The 23,784-nt window shown below is 36.2% G+C and overlaps 1 protein-coding gene across 1 annotated transcript in view; it reads right to left on the bottom strand.

Annotated features, from left to right (window-relative positions):
- Window positions 1–200: 200 nt before the first annotated feature.
- LOC121317233 (neuroendocrine convertase 2-like) overlaps window positions 201–23,784 on the bottom strand; it is a 63,340-nt gene continuing 39,756 nt past the window's right edge. Inside the window, exons 7-12 of the mRNA XM_041252942.1 lie at window positions 22,264–22,352; window positions 20,585–20,760; window positions 16,888–17,103; window positions 12,534–12,634; window positions 9,970–10,197; window positions 201–1,159 (exon numbers count right to left, since the gene is read on the bottom strand). Of these exons, the coding sequence (XP_041108876.1) occupies window positions 673–1,159; window positions 9,970–10,197; window positions 12,534–12,634; window positions 16,888–17,103; window positions 20,585–20,760; window positions 22,264–22,352 (1,297 nt within the window). The 3' untranslated portion in view covers window positions 201–672. The remainder of the gene's footprint in view (window positions 1,160–9,969; window positions 10,198–12,533; window positions 12,635–16,887; window positions 17,104–20,584; window positions 20,761–22,263; window positions 22,353–23,784) is intronic.

The raw sequence follows: 23,784 nt of genomic DNA, 5'->3' as shown, positions 1-23,784 counted from the left end.
ATACAACGTAAAACATTCTCAATTATGAAAAATCCTAGTTTCCAGCAAGTTTACTCATACTTTTGACTGGTACTGTATTTATATATATATATATATATATATATATATATATATATATATATATATATATATATATATATATATATATATATATATATATATATATATATTATATATTTGGGGGGGACTCATTTCCCCCCTGGGCTGCTTGTAAAGTGCTTCTGCTCCTAACTGCTTTGTAGATTTACTCTTTAAAGCTTAGTGGGATAAGAAACCACTGGGTGTAAACTGACCATACATTTTTTTCTATAAATAATATTTATCTCAAAAATATAATGGGAAAAAACACTGTTTTGTTTGCAAGATATTAATTTTTAAGTAGTAAGACACAAAATCATTTATCGTCACAAAATGTACATCAAATTAGTAGGGTTAGGCAAACGGACCAACAACATAATATAGTAACTGCATATACTAAAGTGTAAAAAAAATAAAAAAAAAAATTAAAAAAAACTATTGATATTTTTTAGGTTAAATTACAAATTGTGATTATCTGAGCACAAGAAACATTAATTGTATTAGGGCTAATAAACATAGAAAGGAGGGTAGAAACTGGACTAAAAGCGTGTGGAGTTTATGAAAGAGAAGACCGACATGCAGATAACAGGAGGGCTAGTTCTTGCTCAGCAAACTCTTCAGGCTTCGTTCCACAGCCTCGTCTAGTTCTTCCTCCAGCTCCTCCTTTTTGGACATGGCCAGTTTAGACTGATAATCTCTCACTACTTGGTCTATGTAAGGGGCACTTTGTGTTCCATGGAGCATCAGAGTCCATTCTTTCATCACCCCTTTCTGCAATGCATCTCCCTCAAAGCCAATCTCCAGGACCCAGGTCCCCCTGGGATCTTCTCCCCAAGTGTGCGTTGTCATAAAAGGCCATTTGTCAAAGCCAACCTTGGAATCATCATCTCGGGGGCGGCGACTCAGCAGAATGGATTTTGTTCCCATGGGAGAGGTCATGTTTATGTTCAGATCTCCTCTTCTAGTGCCATTGACAGTGATCACTGCCTGGACATGCTCTAGGTATCGGACAAAGTTGTCCTTCCCTTCACACATGTCCGTCGTAATGGTCAAAATCAGCTTGTCTTTTGATGGTATTTTGCTGTAATAAAATGAAGAGAGACTTATTAATTAACAAGAATGTGTAACTATATCAACCCCATCAAAAGTCCCTTCTGTTTTCATTAACTTCAGCATATTTGTTTTCAAGTGTGTTAAGCTTGTCAGAATCAACTTTTCCCGCTGGCTCAAGTAAGTATACAGTTAAGTTTTCAGGTTATCTATATTTGACATGTTTCATTTATTTCAAATATAGCTTCACCATTAATATATATTTAAAACATATACCAAAACACCCATCATATAGTCTAGTAAGTAGAGGCTCTTATTAGCAGTTCCCCTCTGCATCTTGAGTAAGGAAAAACGTTTGTGTAAAACTCAGACTTTGAATCAGAGACTGTAACTTAATATAGGCAGTGAGGCTCACAACAATCAGGAGAGAGGGACATTGTACAAATATTAGTAATTTTTATTTTTTTAAACTGCTAGTAAATTACCAATAGCTATATACTGTTAATGTTAGGACTCCAAGGCGAAATACGACTCCATCAGGATTGGGTCGACCCCATCAGCTTCGAAATCTTTTCGTGTTCTGCATGGGGTTGCCTTACGAAAGATCCCTTTGCGACACAGACAATTCACTTTAAGCCGATCTGAAGAAGAAGATCTGACCATCCCTTCATGTAAAAGTAAGACTAGTTTGAATTATTCTTGGGCTAGCTCCAAATGTGTCAAACTAGGGTACTTTGGAAATAAAAAATAAATAAACAAACTAAAACCTTCACATGGTAATAAATACATTATAGGTGCTTTTAAATTAACTCTTTGCGGTCCTATGTCGGGCCAGGTCTGACAATACAATTTTCCCTTTCCAGTCCGATGTCGGACCCTGTCCAACATCATCAAAAAGACGTCGTTTTTTTTCCGAGAAAACCTTTCAATGGCAGAGTGAGACTGATAGGAGCCGAATGAAGCCAAAATAAAAATAAAAAGGGCGTTTGATAGCCCCATGCACCACAGAGATAACAAGGACATAAACAAAGGAGATAGCTGCTTCTGCATCCAGCACGCAAAGAATATCACAGACATTTGCAGAGTTTTTTGAGATGTTATAGTAATAAAACAATGACTTGGATCGCATTATTGAGGAGTTTGGTGATAAAACAAGTGAACAGGAGAGGATTTATCAGTATGCACGTCTATGTAGAGGTATGTGAAAAATACAGCAAACAAGGGGTGGGGTTTGGCTGGAGATACAGTACTGAGTGTCCTTTTGAGATTAAGTGCCTTTTAAACCTGTTTTACTCTGAAAAAAAAAATTTTAAACAGCGAGTGAAAATAAATTGGACCTGACACACCTGACAAGTGCTGAATAAATGGACCGCAATCCATTGTGTCTTGTGAACTGCAATTCCCACTGTATTGTGTTCCTTTCCCCCTCTCTTATTCCCTGCAGTTGCTGCTTAATTGTCTCTGTGTCTATGTGTAACTGTTGCTTGCGCGTGTGGTGCTTTCTGTGTAGTCGTGTACCCACCCCCCCTGCAATTGGTTGTTGTTGTATTTGCCCATTGGTCCTGGTGTGCGGCTGAGAACCAATGGGATGTGTCTAAGCTCCTGTACCCGGTTTAGCATAAAGGGGCAGAGCTAAGTTATAAAAGGCGCTGCCCTGCCAAATATGCGCTGTTGTCCAGAAAGCTGGTTTTGTTCTTGTATGCAGTGAAGCAGTCAGAGCAGTGGTCTCTGAGAGGGTGCTAGCGCTAGCACCCTGAATAAAATAATTGAACTTGAACCAAGCGTGTCGTCTCCGTCCTTTCTGCCTGCCTGCGAAACGCTACATTACATTAAGAAAGGAACTATATATTTATATATTATTATTATATATATGTATTATATTTGAGGTATGTTCATCCACAACTTTAAACACTCAATTATAAATCTTTCACAAAACTATATAAAAAAGCAACTGTGTACAACTGTGTACAATTCTACCCACAGACTGTTGTTCCAATGTAACCTATTTTGATAAATTTGGGGCTACCCTGGAGAATAATTCAAACTAGTCTCACTTTGACATGAAAGGATGATCAGATTTTCTTCTGGCATCAGATCTTCTTCAGATCAGCTTGGATAAAGTGAATTGTCTGTGTCATGATGGGGTCGTTCACAAGACAACCCCAAGCTGAACATGAAAAGATTTCAGGTTTCTAAAAATGTCAATTAGCCCCAAGCCAATGCGGTCGAATTCATAACACATACAGAATACACTCAAACTGTACAGGATACATCAAGAATAATACCAAGCAAAGATGTTCAATCAGTGTTCATAAAGATAGGCTTGCTACAGCATTTTTAGAATGTCTGCATTTTTCTCAGTACTAGCTTGCAGAGTCTAGACTTCTAGGTTACTCAGAAGAGAACCTTAAAATTAATAGGAATATGAGTGACAGTGAGGGAAAAAAATATTAGAAGTAAGGCACCACCAAGCTAGTTTGTAAAAGAGAAACTGGTCTAAGGCTGGGTAAACACCTAACAGAGGGTATTGCTTATGAATTAACATACGTGAGGATAAATTTATAAATTAAACAGCTTCATTAAAGCATGCCAAGTAATTAAACAAGATTTTACTGTTGGCTGTAAACTACCTAGTAAATGGTGGTTGTGCATGTAGTGTCCATGAGAGTTGAAAGGGAATGTCACTGGCTGCCAGCAAGCTCCTGCCTGTAACACCACCCTCTGATTAACATCTGGACCTTTCTGGGCCAGAGTATGCAAACTGTTTTAAACTGCATGGTAGTTTTGTAATGTGGTCTCCACTGGAGGACAGGTTGAGTCTACCATTTCCTGGTTCACTTGAAATAACTTGCAGTAATATACCATACCATATCTGTACTACTGCAACAGTAAATGCAACAATGAAATACCACTTAGAAAATAATTGTTTTGCATTTTTGTATAACCAGCGCTTTTATCACCTGTTTCAAATCTGAAAATCATTGCCTGCATAAGATGGGTCTCTTCGATACTGAGACTACCAAACAGCAATTCAGGCTAGGAATCTTTACTCATAATGATAAAAAAAAAGAATGCCCAACACTATAAAGGTTAAATTTTCTCTAAACACTCTCTAAGCTGAAATACTGAATTGACATTTTGCTTTTTAAATGTATATATTTGGTAAGTCTCCCAGAATTCTGTATAAGAACCAACATGATTATTTTTTAAATGCTAAATTCTCTTTTTTGAAACCTACTAACCTTAGCACACCCTCATTAAGGTTTGTTTTACTGTCAGTTTATGAGAATTACAAAGGGCAAGGTTAAACCTTATACAATCAGCAGCCTTAACAGGGACAGAGAAGAGAAGCTTTATGGAGCATGGACTAACGAAAATAATACAGAGGAACAGTGATGATATTCAGTAGCCCTTGCATCATATTAATAAGCAATAGAGCAAGTTAGAAATGTTCCTAGATTGCAGAAAACAACATGTACAGTAGCATTAAAAATATATAACTACAACAAGATATAATCAACTGTGCATTATGTATGAATATTTTATACACAACTATGCATTTTAAAAAGCATACATGTTACTAAAATGCATAGTTTTATACAAAATAATCATACACACTACATAGCTGATTATATAACAGGATTGCCAACACACTTATTGCATTTAATAATGTTATACAATATACTGTTACCACTTTTGACAGAATCTGATATTTTGTTGTTTAATTTAGAATGACATCATAATATTCCTAAACTGTTGCTGCAGTTATTCATAAATACATCAACATTCTATTGACAGTTTTTCAACTGCCCCATTATTATCACACTCAGGAAAAATGCATAGCATCAAATTCAGGCGTACTTCAGTTAGTCCTCACAATACAAATTACAGGACCGAGCACCTTTTCATGTACATCCTTTAGAGATCCAAAAGATATGTCTCATACTGTATAATTTTCTTCAATTTACCTAGATACACTGGCAATGACACAATCACTTTAGGGAAGCTGCTTAAAAAACATAATTGTATTGTAATTGTACAGTCTAAAGTACTTGTTTCATTTTCACTGTGTCCCTAAATACACCTTTACCATTTTCTCTTAAAAGGCTGTTACAGTTAAGCTGCCAACATTTTTTTTTAGCTTCCCTATTTTCAGTTCACCTGCAATATGGCTAGAATTTCAGATTGTATGTTTTAACAGATAAACACAGATACACCATAGACTACTTATTTGTGGCTCATGATGCAGTTTATTATATTTTACTGCAACTGAGGTACAATACACATTGTGCTGTTTTGTGATATGTGTAGTACCACATTAAAAAAATAAATGAAAAGGATTTTTGGTCAACACCAGAGTGGATGAGTTTCTAAAATAAACTCAATTTATCAATAACTTCTCAGAAAGTTCACTATGACATCAGCATAGGTGAGACATGGTTGGCCAACACTGTCTGTAACCCAAAGGCACTGAGCCACGCTAGTAACCCCAGTTGGATGGCTGCTGAAGCCACAGCCATCAGATTCAGTCATTTTTGTCACAACGCCAATTGTACTGTGGACCCTAGTTGAAACAGGGCCAGACACTTGCGAATGGCAGCTACTCTCTCAGACGGCTTGCATCATAAGGAAATCCAGCTGTAGACTCATGTAGACCGTACGGATAGGAAAACTGGATGGATAAGAACATGAAAATACGCGTCCTTCAGGACCACTGTTGTAAATCAGTCGCCTGGCTGGACAGACTGGAGCATGTGGCGATGTGTGACCACCTGGAACCTCCTCTCCCTCAAGAACCCGTTGAGGTGTTTCAGGTCTAGGATGGGGCCGTCGCCCTTTTTGGCACCAAGAAGTATTTTGATGTGTGTACGGTGGTGAGCTCTATGCCCAGCGTTTCTCCATCCTTGCTGACTGCCCCATGTATTAGCTGCTGCAGAGGTCTAGAGGCGGTGCCTCAGATCACCTCGTGGCCCTGTGGGGATTGGAACAGTTCGAGTTACCATAGTAACTGCTGGACTCCATTGCCTCCCCCTTCCTCGTGTCAGGGCATCGGGGGGGGGGGGGGCACTGCAGCCACCTTTCGAGATGACTCTCGCTCTCTGTGAGGCGTTGCAGTGTCTCCTCTACCACTGGTCCAAAAGTATGGCAAGGGGAGATAGGTGTATCCAATAAGGCGGACTTATCTGCATCGGGACCCTCGCCTGAGACAGTCAAGCTTGCCAGGCTTCTACTCAGCTCTTGCCCTTGGAAGCCAGAGATGTGTAGCAAGGTGCCCGAGACCAAGTGTAGCTCTGAAGCTAGCAGTTCAGGTAGCTCAACAAACTGCAGTATGCCATTCACCTAGGCCATCAAAAAACCTCCTGTATTAGCAAGGCACGTTTCTTGTGCCTCGGCAGCGTAAGCCTTCTTGAGGTGGACCTCTTTAATCCTGTATTGCGCATTAGGGCATGCAGGATCCTTGGATAGGCCACCCACTGGGGGGGCTCGCACCAGAGTCGCTATGGTGGAATCCACTGGCGGGAACTGCTCCAGTCCCAGCGCTCCTGCACCCTGCAAGGAGGCCAGGGGAGCTGTGCTCTTGGAGATGCTTGGTGCCGAGGCCGGTCTCTGTCAGGATGACTTGACTTCCTCCAGAAAATCTGGGAACACCAGAAAGGGTTGGTGGGTCAAAGCTTGTTCAGGTGCTGCCTTCCAGGAGACCTGGAAGAAGCTGAAGGCTCGCTCCATAAGCACTTGAACTGAGCTTGGTAGAGGGGCAATATCAGTTTCCGATGGAACCTCAGAGCTGGGGCCTGCCTCCTCGGTCAACTCCAGGACCTCAGGGTTTGGGCACTCCAATGGGTCCTCATCCCACGATCCTTGATGGAGATTGTGTTGTTGTCCTCCATGCTCATAGCCTCGTCTCACTCTAAGACGACCGGGGTGACCTCTGATGCAAGCGGGGTTGGTTCTGTAGCAAGTGCCAGAGGTAGAGCAGGGACCAATGCTGGTGGCTGACCTGGGGCAAGGGCAGGGTTAATAGCCTGCTGCTTGAACAGATACTCCAGAACCTGGGCCATCTGGCTCTTCAGGTCTGAAATATCTTTAGCCTGCGTTGAATGCCTCTCCTGCTTGTTGCTCCTTGGAGAGCTTTATCGGCTGCGAGCTGTGAGCAGGGTATACTCTGCAACAGGCTTGAAGGCAGTTGAAGGAGGGGTAGACCGGGAACTGCTAGGCTGCAGACAGACACTGACCATAGAGGTTGCACCAGTAAACTGTGCTAGCCTTCTGTGCAGGGTTTTATCCCTGGACTTTGAGCAGATAGGGCAGAATGCCCTGTCTTCCAGCACAGGTGAAGCGTGTTGCCTATCCAAGCACCTGACACACAGCAAGTGTTTGTCCTGTGGGGGAAGGTTCACCCTGCAGGATGTGCAAGGGTGAAAGTCAGACATTCTGCAAGGTCTTTTGGCTGAGGGCACTGAGGCATCAAGGCTTTAAGGCACTAAAGCACCTAATGCGCAAAGGTAGTGATGTGGTAAGCACTGGGGCGCTCATTTTATCAAAGTCCCAATGCACTGAGGCACCAAGGTACCTATGAATCATTCAGGTTTCACTGCATTCTGAGCCTTAGTTCAGGTTATTTTTGAAAACAGGCACTTCTGAAATGTGCTTGACACTATTGTTAGAGCCTAATCCATGCAAGACATCAGAGGATGAAATAGATATTTCTCCTTTATTATTTTGTTTTTCTTTATACTGATAAAAAAAAAATATATATTTTTTTTTTCAAGCTGTGTACTGTGTTCTTACACAACACATCAAAGTTGGAATCTCGGTTTAAGCACCGTAATGAAATTCAGGACAATCTTTAAAAGAAAAGGCTTTTCAGTTCATAATATTATAGATGATAATTTGGGGGTGGGGTTCAAGTTCTAGAGAGAGAGTGAGAGTCTCTCTCTCTCTCTCTCTCTCTCTCTCTCTCTCTCTCTCTCTCTCTCTCTCTCTCTCTCTCTCTCTATATATATATATATATATATATATATATATATATATATATATATATATATATGTATGTTTGTTAAGAAAGAACATAGAATAAGATGAAGAGGAGAAACCTCCACAACATTTTGGAATTACCAAAGCAGTCGATATGCATGTGTTAAATGTAAAGTCTCAGTAAATACTGTTTAAATACTTTGGTTATAGCTTGTTTTGAAACACGGGAAAATTCGGACACATTACACAAGCCCACACCATTGGTTGTTTTAAAAATAAAGAGCTGCTTATCCTCTTTTTGTAATGCAAAGCTTATAATTGGTCAAGCCTTTTTTTTTTTTTTTTTAATTAGTGAGCTTCAGCACTGTATTTTATATTTCACGACAAAAACTGCAAAAACAAAATTGTGTAAAAGCAGATGTACTTCACATATCATGCATTTTTTAAAGTGTTTTCATATTGAATTAGATTACATTATACTTAAAGGTCTGTTTTTATATTAACATCTCTAAGGAATTCTATCATTACTCTGACACTGACTTGGTTGGTAACAGAATACATTGTATTAAGAATAATATTTCAACTGTCAGCATGTTTTTTTCCACATTTCCCATTCACGCTGCTGGCTGGACATTTTTTCCCAGCTTCTTTCTTCTAATTGACAGTGTTGCTATGGTACATTACACACTGCACTGAGATGACTAAATATAGAATAACTGCGCAGCAACTACATATGGACCACACACAACTAAAATGTTAGGTTCAAATGTTGTGAATCACTATTTTATATACACTGTAACATTAGACAACTTGATTAAATTCATAAACGTTAATATGCTCAGTGTTCTAAATAAATGTAACCACATTGCAGAAAGTTAAAGATCAATTGGCCAAAAGGCTGCTATTGTGTGACATTAGTTGCTAAGCAATTATGCAACATATTTGTATTGTTTACTGGCTCAACCAGACTAGTGACATTTTAGTATTACAATATACAACTTTAGACACAGTGATTAAAGTGTGGTGGTGACAAGTGGGCTTAACCACTGATATTTTCCATGTGACTTTAAATGTGTTACATAGCTTTCACACTAGCAGGTGGCACTTGAATATTTTAAGCACTACAATTTGGCTGTACAGCTACCTCGTATATTCACAGATACAGCACACCAGTTCAGGTAATGATGTCTAATAAGGATAGATATTGTACTCCCAACAAGAATCTGAGGCAAGAAAACTTAGTACGTAATAAACAAGCCCATCGGCTGTGAGAATATCTTCAATCAAATACAAATCATAGGCAGTAATGAATAGTCTAAGAAAATAAGCCATTGAACCACTTTGACTCAACCAACACAGTCCCTAAAGAGGTCTTTAGTAAGGGACTGCAGTAAAAAAAAAAATTAAAAAATTTAATAGTTAAATCAGCAACCAAGGGAGGTACGAAGACAGCTCAAAAATAAAACTTCAATCTTCAATCTAACACACACATTTAGGAAATCTTAAGAGTCCTTAAACATTTAATGAACTGAATTTTGGGGCATTGATTGCCCCCAAAATTTGAGTACCAGAGGTATACTTTGTTAGTAACAGTGTCACAGGAAATAAGTTAGCCGTGAAATAAGTTAGCTTTTGCCTTTTTGAGCCTTTCTGTGCACGCGTGAATTTTAGAAGTTAAAGGCAAGGTTCTGTGGAGATTTATCCAAGATTTTACAGATGCCATTTGTATTTTTTTAAGAAACGAAAACAGGTATTGCAGACCATATTTTTTTTTGTTTAAAAATGTGGCGTTTGACATAATATTTATCGAAGTGTATTGCAAACTACATTTTAGATTTAAAAAAATGTGCGTCACGTCACACTTACTGTGTTTCTTGTATTGAACCTCCCACACAATGAAATCTTTCAGGAACCGTCTTCCAGTCCTTTGCCATTTTGACCATGCCACCTGCATCAAGAACTCCATATCCGAAGAGGTGGTTGAACTCCAAACCCACTCCATTTCTACGCCATTGGTGAACCTCGTCGTGCAGCTGATTCCTTTTGGATGTTAACACTGCCAAGTGCTGCATATCACGCCAGGTTAGGTTTGGGCTGTAAATATGAGCAAAGAATAAGAAAATGATAAAGTTAAAAAAAGAACATTTATAAAAAATATGAAGGAATACAGCATGGGTAATTTATTAAGAAATGTCTACCCAATCGAATTTGCCATCACCCTGGCATGTTTTCCTAGTATACCCTGGTTGTATATTTCCTAAAATCCATCATTTCCACTTGTCATTTGAATTTCTTTAACAATGAGCCATAGTATTGCTTTTCTATTGATTCAATGTAGTATTATTAATATCTGACCGTGTATAGATTAGGTTGACAAAATTAAGTATCACAGTTACCTTTGCACACATATCCTGCGTACACCCAGAATAATACAATAATCAGACTTTTCAGCTATTCTGAGTCATATATATTATTGATTTATGTGTCTTCTTAGATGTAGTTATCCAAATTAGTAACTGCATGAATATAACTTTAATTTAAATAACTAGATCATTTCAGGATGTTGCCTTTTTGTTTAAATATTTAACAAATATTTAATAAAAACAAAAAACAAAAAAAAGTTTATAAATGAAAAGTTAACCTGTAGTACAGTTTGCTTAGTATATGATTTTGTCTTCTCTTCATGATTTGTGACATCACAGTATGTATACATTCTACAAGGAATCTAAATACTGGAAAAATAAACATCAATGCTGATGGCCATTAAATTAAGTTTGTTTCTTCTTTGAGAGCCATCATCAAGATTGACATTGCCTAGCACAGTACTCTCCTGTTTAGGCTCTCATAGTGCTTAATCAACAAACATGATAATATGGGTTCAAAGCTACAATATGGTGCTACTGTTTCACACACAGCTATGCCAAGTCAACATTACATATACCTTTCTGTGAATCTATTTTCTGGCTTTCATGTATGCAGTTAGAATCGCACCTTGCTATAAGTTACAGATGTTTTTTTGGATTCTGCATTCATTAACCTGCAACTGCACTGAAATCACTGTCACATTGTGACATTACGCTCCACACAAACACCCAATGTAGTTACACTGCAGATTGCAAAACATGGCTTGTAAACTCTCTAATGCTGCAGATTTTTTTCAATTAAACATTGAGTCATGTTATCACTCCAGGTTAAACTCCAGGGTGTGCATTGACATGAATAATTTAACTTATCTGTGATTGGTGTCATGAGGCATGCAATAATTACAATAATGAACACCCTGGAGTGGCTGAATTTTTGCTTAAATAGAGCAAGCTTAACAAAGCTGTAAGGTTTTAAAGGCCTTGCAGTCATGTAGCTTTTTACATGCACAATATCGCAGTTCCGTTTGTTTTGTTGCAAAACCAAAGAGGGAAGTATTGTACTTAGCTTCAAATCAGACAAGCTGTGGAATTTTGATTTATGTTATGTCAAACTCTAGGCTTCAGAAACCTTTCAATGTTTTTACTGCACAGAGTGAAGAAAATTGTGTTAAAAGCCACTGATTGGTTTCAGCATATCATGGTTCTAGTTCTGCTTTTGCTATTGAGGTATTTTTATAAACTAACACATGATGATTTTTGCTTTTGATATGATTAAATATTTTCATAACCTGCAGTTCAATTTTCTGCCTAGATACAAATGATAGCTATGACTTGAATAACGCTGATCAATTATGCTTGTTAATACCATAATGGCGCTGGCAAGTGTTTATTGGTTGATTGGGAACATCCCACTTCTGATATGTTTAGTATTAAAAATGCAGGTGCTCGGGGCTCAGATATGACACCAGCTGAGGCCTACCTTATGCTGCCTGTGTTCTTTGTTCTCATTCCTGTTTTTTTTTTTTTTTTTTTTTTTTATTTGATTTTTAAATAAACTCTTTTGTACAACCTTTGCAGCAGATTTCCACCCAAAAATTCCCTCAGTATATCAGAGCTGGTAATCTTTGAGGATTAGTCACCTATAACCCAGAACAATTGAAAGACCAATCCACCAGTAAGTAATACTACACAGAACGAATCAGGTATTTCTTATATACACTCAGGTGCTTTAAACTTCTAAGCTTTAAAAAGTCACCAGGATGTGATGACTGAAAGAGAAAATGATGCAAAGTGACTCTAAATAATATGTAGAATATGTTAGTTAAGATAACTCAGATATTTCATACCCATACCAAGATGCTTTTTAAGATGGAAAAGCAAAACAAAAAGCACAGAAATACTGACCTTGCCCTTCATTAGTTCAGTAAATATTGTGATAGAAGACAACACAACTCATAATGGGTATTATTAGGTGGGCATATATTACTGGTTACAGTCTTGCTGATCTCGTGTGCCATTTTGAAACATCACTTTTTACCTATAATTATATTGTAATTGTGTACATACTTAGCTTCCAAAGCCAAAGCAAACACCCCGGCAGCTTCTGGCGCAGCAGCAGATGTTCCAGAATGACGCAATGTGCAGTTCCCATACAAATCGGTTGTAGCCTTCAAAACAACAAAACATACATAGAATAAATCAGTGAATAAGAAAAGATAAACCAAATACATTCATTGTTTAAATTGTGGCATTTACATTACCATCTGTTCTTTTGTATTTTTTTTTTGTTTTGTTAATAAGACTGCTTTAGAGTAATTTATTGAGTGAGCCAAATATGCATGCTCCTGCTATTACAGTATGTGGAGCTGTACTTTATAAATTACTTTCCTAAGCAAAGTAATAGCTCAGTGAGCAAAACATTACAATAATTAAATTAGGGGATCACATTTTTTTCAAAATGGTGCTATGATGATAACATTTTACTGGAAACACTTATTATGTTAATGTTTTTTAATATGGGCTTATAAGGTAACAATCTTTTTAAATGTGCCAATGCTATTTTAAAATTGTGTGGGGCCCTGCTCCTTTAACTCTTGCCTGAGTATTATGCAACAAACCTTTTTTCTCAACCTAACTAGCCCCATTAAGACCATTGCATATCGGATCTGAATTTAACATATTGCATATTCATTTAACAAAATGTTTTGCACCTATATTAAGTCCATAATTGCTGAAAGTTATACCAGGATAATGTATAATGGCGTAAAGCAGATATTGGAGTGTTCAATTGAACTCATTGATTTTAATTACTAAAATATGGCACTTTGTGTAAAAAAGTTATTAAAACAACCTCTAATAGGCATGCTAGTCCCCTATGTATACTGCATTTGGTAGTTTTTAGTCATACAGCAGACCTCAAAGTTAAAGAAGTAGTTGCTCTAAACTGCAAAGCATTGACTTACAGTGAGGAAATCAACAAAAAAATTAAACTATTGACATAACTGAATCACAGAGAGAGAGAGAGAGAGAGAGAGTGTGTGTGTGTGTGTGTGTGTGTGTGTGTGTGTGTGTGTGTGTGTGTGTGTGTGTGTGTGTGTGTGTGTGTATATATATATATATATATATATATATATATATATATATATATATATATATATATATATATATATATATATATATATATATATATATATCACTTAAACTAGAAACTAAGAGTTTGGATCTTTCATTTGAGACTCATGTTAATGAGGTTACTAAAGTATATTTTTACCATTTGAGAAATATAGACCAATTAATTCCATATCTGATTATTTGCAAATATAGACCAATTGTTTCCATACCTTTGTTTCATCTATAATTGATTACTGTAATGCACTTTGTCCCAAAATGCTTGCTCAGAATATTGCCGCTAGAATTCTGACTAAAACCAGGAAAAATAAACATATTACCCCTTTCTGTCCTCTTTACACTGGCTCCCTGTGCAGTACAGAAGTCATTTTATGATGTTGCTGTTAACTTACAAGGCCCTGAATGGATTATCACCTAGTTATTTGCATAAGTTACTGACCCTGTATCTTCCAAACCACACTCTGAAATCACAGGATGTGGGGCTGCTGGCTATTCCTAGGGTCAACAAAAGCAGCACGCAAGGTAGGGCTTTTTCTTGCAGAGCTCCTAAATTATGGAATGCTCTGCCTTCATTTGTCAGGGAAGCGGGGACCGTTACAGTTATCATGTCAAGACTAAAAACGTACTTTTATAAAATGGCTTTCTTATCATAGTGGGTTTTAATGTAACTTTAAAATTGCTGCTTTTGTATTATTATGTGTATACTGTTATTTAAATGGTTTGATTGTGGTAGTTGTATGTGTGACATGCTATACAAATGTAATGTGGTTTGTTATTTTTTTCTGCTATGTACTGTACAGTGCTTTGCAATACGTTTGTATAAAAAACACTATATAAATGCAATAAATAAATACATTATATATATATATATATATATATATATATATATATATATATATATATATATATATATATATACACATCAGTGATATTTTACACAAATATTTTACAATTAAATATAGATAATAAATGAATATGAAGTAAACATCGATTGATATTATAGTTCATATTAATGTCTGTTAAGCGCTGCCCATGTTCAGTGTGCAATATGTTACTATATTTTGGAGAACAGACTTTGCTGATTAAATTTTCAATATATTTAATGTTTACTTCAAGAAATCAATTGCAGTAAAATGTCACTATTACCATTATCCCTAATTTTAAAAAGTTACAGACACTGCTAGCAATTTGCCAGCATCACAGCCACATCTACCTACAGTATATAAGTTAGGTGCAAGAAACTGGAAGCTTGATCAATTCTGTTGTTTTCCTCTCTAAGGCTATTATAAATCAAAACAGCACATTAGAAGTGAACACAGCAAAAGTTTAAATCAAGGACATTTTAAAAGACCACTTTTTTAAATTCTCAATGTTGTACAGAACATTCTGAAAGCATAATCCATTTCTAACAAAAGACATGTTAAAATTAGCTGCTACAAAAAACACGTGTATAAATGCTTTTTTTAAAAAAAGAATGATTTACCGTATCCAAGGAACCATGTAAAAAAAATACTAACGTGGCATTCACTGGACTATTTACTTAACAATATGAAAGATGCAAGAACAGCTGTTTCAGATACTTTTTTTGTTGGTGTTAATCAAATTATCTTCTGCTCCTTAGTGCAGCGGGTCAAGGGAGAGGATTTGATTTTCAATAACAGTTCTGAAGCCTTAATGGTCCAAACATGTCAATGCAAACACCATTAAGAGCCATTAGTGGACATAATCTGTTATCAAAATGGTAGTGCCTTGGGTAATATTTCAACATTGTCATCATGATTTAGTTTTGCCTAGGCATCTGTAATCCCGCCCCAGCGTATATTTTGTGTTGTATGTTGTATGTTAATGTTGGTGTATAGTCATTGGTACACGGGATATAAACGGGTCTGTGTAACACGAGTGTTTAAAATGTATATGTGTATTTAGGCACGAGGATTGCACAGCACTTCACGTGCAAGTAAAAAGTAATAATATGTGAGCATGGGGAATTGCACTTTATTAATTCATGTGCAGTTGTACCGCGACTCCAATTGAATGATTGAATAGCAATCGAGTCTCGGTACAGTTGCATAAAAGCAGCATGCTTTCACTCACTCGAGATTGTGTGTTCGGGAGAGGAGCACAGGAGAGAGAGAGAAAGGAGAAACGTAAACTATATCAATTGCTATGAGTGCTGGAAGGACCAGCACCGTACTTGTTTTGTGTAGCGTTCGTCCACCGTGTTTTGTTAGTGTCTACTCGTTTTGTTTGTCTATTTATTTTGGCCGCAAGTGCCGTTTCCTGTTTTGGTGTCAGTGTTTTTGTACAGCTGTTTTATTTTCTGGTAATAATAAACTGCGCAGCAGCGTATTCATTCATTATTTTACTCGCAGTGCTGTGTATTCATTTCTGGTCTGACGTCACCCACTACAGCCGTCTTTGTGACAAAGATTATAGTAATTATAGCGTCCCACAATTACTGAAGCACGATTAGCTGTTCAGTAGAACATTGCACAGAGTTATCACATTCATCATTGTTTTGCAGAATGCATGTGTTATTCAGGGGGTTAAAGTTTCTGACCATGGGCTGTGAAAATGTTTTAACCCTAGGAATTAAGGCAGATGGATTTGGGCTGTAAGCATTCCAACAAAAATGACACAATTTAAAGGTCAAAATGGGAACAGCTGCTCACAGCTCTGCAAACACACATCAATCTAGGCCTGCTTTTTAGTCCTGGGCCTCTCTCAAGAAAAAACTACCAAAATATGTGGTTGGTTTTGGGATGTGCATTAATGCCCATTGGGGATAGAATAAGGTCACTAAAGTCATTTTACTTGTGACCTCTAGGTGTAAGTTGTGAACTAACCAACTGAGTGGGATCTTATGAGAAAGGGATAAACAGGGCTGCCCAATGCACAGGCTTGATGCAAACCCACCACTTTGGGTTCTTTAGTCCCAGATCTTTAGCACTTTACAAAAGATGCAGGCTCGCTGGCATGACCCATTGGTATATTTTGCTTTGTACTCTGTTCCACCACAAACCGGAAAAAGTTTCCATTGAAATATTATTGCATTTTAGTGGTACTGTACTGAAATAAGTTATATATAGATCATATTACCGATGCAAAGACATAGTTCTGCTGTTAGTATTTGACAGTACATTAACAATAGCGTTTGCCATTATTGTACATTATATCATCAGTGAGCAGCTGAAGCATAAGCAGTCATTGTCAATTTGAGAATTGCTTGAAACAAAAGAACATCTGCTGCTTTTTGTAAAGAAAAAACAGACACAATAATATCTCCACCCACCACACCAGCTTCAGGGTTCCTCTTTCTTCCATTGCTAAATGTAGAAGCCAGGGTGGAAGAACAGCTTTCATCGTAAAGGGCTGTGCGGCCATCATTGATTGCTGAATTTATAGAGATAGTCCACATGCTAGATGCATAGCCGTCACAGTTGCAATCATCATAACTGCCTCCATCTCCAGAAGCCCAGACATAGATGCTTCCTTTACCGCCTCTGCCCTGTGAGGGATAATGAATCTGTCAAGTTAAATTATACCCTTTGGTGCAAATATATTGCCCATCAGTCAAGGTGCCCCAGGAAAGGTGAGAATTGTTTACTGTGATATTTATATCAAGCTTCCAGTGCACCTTTGTTTGATTGCTAACCTTGTTTAGCTAGATTGGTCGTTAATCACTAGATTTCACAGGGCCTGTGGAAAGAATAACAAACTTGCACTCTATGCTTTACCTTGCTGTGCTGACCTTTCCGTTTACTTTATTTGTGCAGAACAATTCAACCTTGACTTTAGGAAGTGAAAAAAAATAATTTCTATTTAGCACTGTTGCTGTAATTCTCAATGTTTTGCATGCAATTAAGTAGTGTCTAAGGCAGTGATTGAATGTACATTATGTCATTAAAGACATTCACAATGGAAGGGCACTATTCACAAACCTTTATTTCATGAAATAGTGGGTCATTTTGAAGGGGCTTATTTTTGGCATTTTGCCCAAACACAGATATTCTTAGGCACTTTGTAGCTGTTATTAATCTTCATTTATATCTTTAATCATGTTGATATGAACAGTTCAAATATGAAGGACCCTTACCAGTACCTTGCATTTATGAAAAACCAAATACAATTTCATGACAATACCTTACAGAAAAACTTGGTAAGAAACAGCAAAACAGGTTTCCCTATAAAATTCTAGCAGTGGAATTATGCTCAATAGATTGTTTTGCAATTGTCAATCTTGGTAAAATTAGATGAGCTAAAAGAATCAGTTTAGTTTCTTTCAATATTTTCCAGTAATTTCAATGATCACAGTACATAAATATCTTTGAAGTAAATAAGGCAGCTCACCTTAGTCAGTATTGCTTATTAAAATATCAGCTTTAATTTAGGGAAGCCTAAACTCTGTAGAAACCAAAAAGCACAGACGTGTAGAGCAGCAGGACAGTGTATTATTATTATCATTATTATTATTATTATTATTATTTATTATTATTGTTGTTGTTGTTGTTTATTTACTTGGCAGGGGGCAATAACAACATTAATAAAGCAAATAACAGGTATGAAAAAAAAAAAAAAAACATTTTAAAAAATCACTATAATACTATGAATAACCGTAGACTCACCTTTATTTGTTTCAATGCGATGGGTGGGCCTGTTTCTGTGAGCAAAGTTGTTTTAAAATTGGAGTTTTAAAGAACGGTTCTAGTTTACTTTTCATCAACACAAACTTACTGAGAGGGGGAACAAATTGGCTGTTTCATTTTTAAATTGATAAGTACAGCAGAAATTGATTTATGTGAATTAATAATCTGTGAAGTTACAATACATCCATGAGGTACCAGCACGACTGACCAGCTGTAATCTTTTTGGGTTGTTGCCTGCTGATTGGCTGTTGAAGATTTTTTACCATGCAAAATAGTACAAATGCACGGCAGAATTATTTTTTGCCGAAGCACAGTCAATTAATAAACTATCAATACACAACATATAAAACTTGCAATACATACACACATTGTTTTTAAAAATGAGTGACATTGATTTCATCACATTTTAGCTTTGCGGTAGCATGACAGTGTACAAGTGCATAGAATTACAAGAAGCCAAACCTCTGTTGGAAAAAAAAAAGCAAGAGAAACAAAGATTTAACAAGTCAACAACTTAATGAAATCAAAGCAAACTAAAATGCTTGGGCAGCCAGTGTTTTTATTGATTTGATTAAACATAAAGAAATGGTAATCGACTTAAAAACAGTTTGTCTTGAAAATCTAACGGTCTGCTACGATAACTAAATGCTTCACTGAGTAAGAGTACCCAGTTTTGTTATGTTAGCCTTCGTGCTGGTCTCATTCGCTCCATAAACAGTGCTGATATAAACCACAATGATAGCCTGAGTGTTTGTGGCAAAGCATTTTTAAATACTTGGTCACTAACAAGGCTAATATTGCGGGTTATGTCAGCCCTGTTTACAGAGTGATTGAGACCAACATGGAGGCTTCATTCATTTTATTTAATTACAATAAAAGGAAACGTTGAAATCCTCCAGTTTAATGTTTACAACAAATCTACTGCTTCACTTCATCCATCCAACCCAAATTCAGCCATATGTTAATGCAACACAACATTACTTACTTTACAAGCAGCGCGTAAGCACAATACACAAAAACTCCCTAATAACGAATACATTTTAGACATTCCAAAACTATATATGACGGAGAGTTTAGACATTTTTTTTTTTACTTGTTATGCATTGTCTTCCTGCATCTGTAGCTAAGTTTCAAGGTCTCAGATTTTGGGTTTGCAATGGGTTCTATAAACTATGATGCTACATTATTTTTGTAATTATGTAACCTTTCTGACCACCTGAAGGGAGCTGGTGGACCACCAGTGGTCCACGGACCACAGATTGAGAACCACTGCTCTAAAACTCTAAAAATAAGAGTGATGTGTGGATCATAAAGCAAACAAACAGTATATTTGTTTGTTTGTCATATAAAGGAATAAAGGTATATAGGCTTATCTCATATATCCGGACTTGACCAATTAGTTATGCTTCAAACTAGTTTTGATCTAGATCTACAGAACATATGAACTGACTGGTGCTTTTTTTTTTTTTTTTTTTTGTAAGGTAGATGCTGTAGTGTTTTTTCTTTTCACTACCCACAACAGACAGAACTCTAAGATTGCCAAGGTGTAGCTGAAAACATTTACATATTCAGTTTCTTTTTTCCTTCAATTCCTAAGGGTTTCTTTTTTCACTTGGGCATGTTTTCAGTTAATGATTCTGAAATCAGAGAATCTTGTTGTATAATAAAATAACAAGAACACCCTCTATAATAATTCCCACCAGCGGGAAGTACGTCTTTTATAAATATTCATTAGAACCTATTTAAGGTGCAGCAAGACTTAAATTGCAAACTAATGAGCAGCCTTTCAAACTGAGGATATACAGTACAGAAAGGTGGTTTGAGTTGATCTTTTTAAAAGAGAAATTTAATTTCCAACAAGAATATACAAGAGGCATACTTAAATAACTCAATTTAGCAAAGTGGTGGCTCAGGCAGGGAACTCACCTTTAAGCTAGATTAAAATTGTAAAAATCAAGCATATTAGGCACCTTCATTACCAGAACATTTGTCACTCAAATGGCTAGTATTTCATTTGTATAAGGAAGCTGCTTCAGCGATATCTGGCATTATACTGCAAATGGACTCTTCATCCACAGAACCAGAATGGTAGCATTATCTCCCCATGATACTCCAATGAAGTACTGTTCTCTTTGCAATTTGCTTCCCAGGAAAAAAAAATGCTGCTTCTTTATCTATTGAGCATGCTTCCCAGAACTGAACAGCTTTCATATATATATTCCCTGTTAGTTTTTCTTTCTTTTTTTTTTTTTACAAAAGGTGAAACTGAAACAACAGACAAGAAAAACTGTAAGTAACTTTACAGTAGGTAAACCCATTTGATTTCACGAGAGTACAACACACCTTATTCACACCATCTGCCATCGCTTGTAAGGTCAACTCCCGTGGTCCGTCCACAGTTTTGCCATCATCAGTTGGCCCCCAACTGGCACTGTAGATGTCGATAATTTGAGGCAGATGACTTATTGACGAAGCTTCTATTATATCCGTCATAAAAGGCTGGTCCAACATTCGAATACCTGCAAGAATGAATCATCACAGGTTGTATTTAAGAAACAAGTTTAGAAAAAAATTGAAAAAAAACATGAACTTGTATTTTTGTTTGCTGATAACAGGTCACCCCATTTGGGTTAGAATGTAAAACTTTAGATATCTGGACAATTTTCCTTCTTGTAGAACAAGTTAGAACTATGGCTTATGTTTTTTTCAGTGTGTATTTATTCTCTTAATCTACTTTTAGAACTGTCCATGATTTAAGTAAGTGACCAAAACCCGGCTTACTGAGGACAGAGGAAATAAAAAAAAAAATTCAAATGTGTTATGTAGAGATCACAAGATCAATTATTTTGTGATCTTGACCAAACACATATTTTTTTCCCCATGTACCTAATGAGTTAGAGTATTTTTTTGTGCTTTTACTTATTTTATTCCTTCTGAAAAGTGATTTTACTGGTATTTTGCAATTTGTGGAATTTTGATGTATTCAGAGATCCTAAGAACTTTTAAAATCAAATCACAGCACAGAGAGAATCACCTTTCACATCCAGTGCACCAAAATAGCAGTGAACTGTACCATGAACACAAAATAAATATCTGGTTCTGGGGTTCTTTCTGTGTTTTTTGTTTGTAGTTTTTCAAGATTTACGATTATACTGTATTTACAGTATAATCGTAAATCTCGAAAACCTACTCACTTCTAAATCTTTTGTAGTCATTTTTGTATTACTTTAGTATAAATACATATTAATTTGGATTCATATGTTGTTTTTTTCTGACTCTATGTGAACGAAAAGCATTTACATCATAACTGTGGAAAACAGCCACAAATGTTCTGCAGTCAAATTCAAGTAACGAGTATAGAAGACATGTATATTTAAAATTACAACAGTAGTCACAAAATACATCTCTTTACAATTATGTCTTGATGTTGGTTGTTTAAAGATCATTTTTTACAGGGACTCAACCCTGCTGACGTGAAATGGCTCAGTGCACATCCTTCCCTCCAATTACTTTAATAAACAATCTGTCCAAGGTCCAATTGAGTGCTGGTTCATTTTTGATTCTAACAGCATTTACCCAGTCTGTACACACAATGAAAACACATTCCTCTTGCTTTGTTCCTTAGCCAGTCTAAGGCTGACCACACAAATTAAACTCTGAAGCCCACACCATTTCAATATATCAGTGTTAAATGAATACCTGTATATTTGAAGGCTGTAGTTAGGCTTACTACTATTTGATTTAGATTTTTTTTTTTTTGGCCAAATCGACGATTAATATCGACTTTTATTTAAGAAATAATTGATATTTTTTTCCCCCCGATCTTTATTTTTCAATTCAGGTAGAGAATGGGTGAAATTGACCTTTATGCTTCAAAAAAATAAAATAAAAAAAAAACTTTTTATGCCATTGTAAAACGTCTCACTTAGCAAAACCCCTTTATCATATTGAACATGCAAAAAAAAAACATGGTTACAAACATTCAAATTACATGTCCTAAAAAGTGTTAAAGAATGGTGTACCTGCAACTTTTGAGCTGTACGCCACCCCTACACCACATATGTTGTTATTGGCTGCTGCAGAGACTTCACCAGCACATCTAGTTCCGTGGCTATAAACAATCAATAGGAGAATATTAGAGGAAAAGGATACAGCTTTATGCATCCATATAAAATCTTAAAATCTAAAAATTATATTTTTATTGGAAGTTGTATTAAATAGTATATTTTACAGTAGTTCTACATATAATAGCAAGGTTAACTTCTGCCGGTTCTCTCAACATATTATACAATCCAAAAATGTAAAATCCCCAATTAACTAATTAACTCTGCCAAAAATAGCAGCCCAAGAAATGAAAAATAAACTAATCGTCAGAAAAGGCTGCAATTTTCATGTTAACTTTAAGGTACAGTATACTGACACTGACCTTTGAGTTCAGTAACCCATTCAGTGAAACTCTCATCAAAGAAACAGAAATACAATATAATTGTTATATTTTGCATGCAAACAACCATTATCTTAGGCTAAAAACCACCCACTGGTATTCACAAAATCAAACACTGGGAATAGACTGTTTTTTGGATCAGCTGTTCTAAATTAGATTAGAAATGATTGCTTCTAAAGCTATCTTTTCCTAGTAGGTACAGAAATATCCTTTCTGTTACTGTGAATGTCCCTCAGAGAACTGATAAAACATGCATCTATCGGCAAAATACACTTTTGTCAATGATTATTTAGAATTATTGCCTAGTTAATATTAATATTATTATCAATGATAGTATCAGCCAATAATGAAAGCAGAGATACAAGTGCACAACAACAATCAATCATTAAAAAAAAAAGTTCACTTTACATAGCGGTATAGGATTGATGGCCTTCACTGAGATAGATTTTCAGAACTCATTGTACATGTGCCATTGGTTCAGTATATATTCTTATTGCTATTGATTCAGCTCATATAGAAGTGTGACAGACCAGTCAGTAAAAATGATTTATCGTGAAACTCACAGAGTATTGCTGGTGAGTGCGGTATTATATTGTAGATGTTTTATTTTGTTTTTTACTTTGTCTTTCAATTCTTTATTCACAAACCATTACATTTGCCATAAAACCAAAATATTTAGACACTATTATTTTATACAATATCCTTTTAGCCACTTAATAACAGCTGCCGCAATAAACACTTAATTATAGGGATACTTTATATCATCTACATTTCCCTCATGTTGAATTTCTTACATGTTTCATGTTGTATTATTTGTGTTCTATTTGATTCTCTGTTGTTGTCATATCATATGATTATTTATCATGCACAGTAACTATTCTTAATAACCTCCTTACTAAAAAATGGTTTCGGAATAGACCACTTAAAGCTGATTTAATAGGTGCGGTTGGGAAGTATGTTAATGTTACCCAGGCTTGCATAAACAATGCTTCAACAGACTTCAATGCACTACATAAACACCCTTCTGTCTTTTCAGAAGCACATTTTGCTGGAAGGAAATAGTCAAGATCTAAGCAGAAACAACAGCATATAATTATGC

The sequence above is a fragment of the Polyodon spathula genome, chromosome 6 (assembly GCF_017654505.1).
Source record: "Polyodon spathula isolate WHYD16114869_AA chromosome 6, ASM1765450v1, whole genome shotgun sequence".
NCBI classification, from domain to species: domain Eukaryota; kingdom Metazoa; phylum Chordata; class Actinopteri; order Acipenseriformes; family Polyodontidae; genus Polyodon; species Polyodon spathula.
The sequence above is the reverse complement of the archived record's forward strand: the minus strand, read 5'-3'. Positions and strand labels throughout refer to the sequence as shown.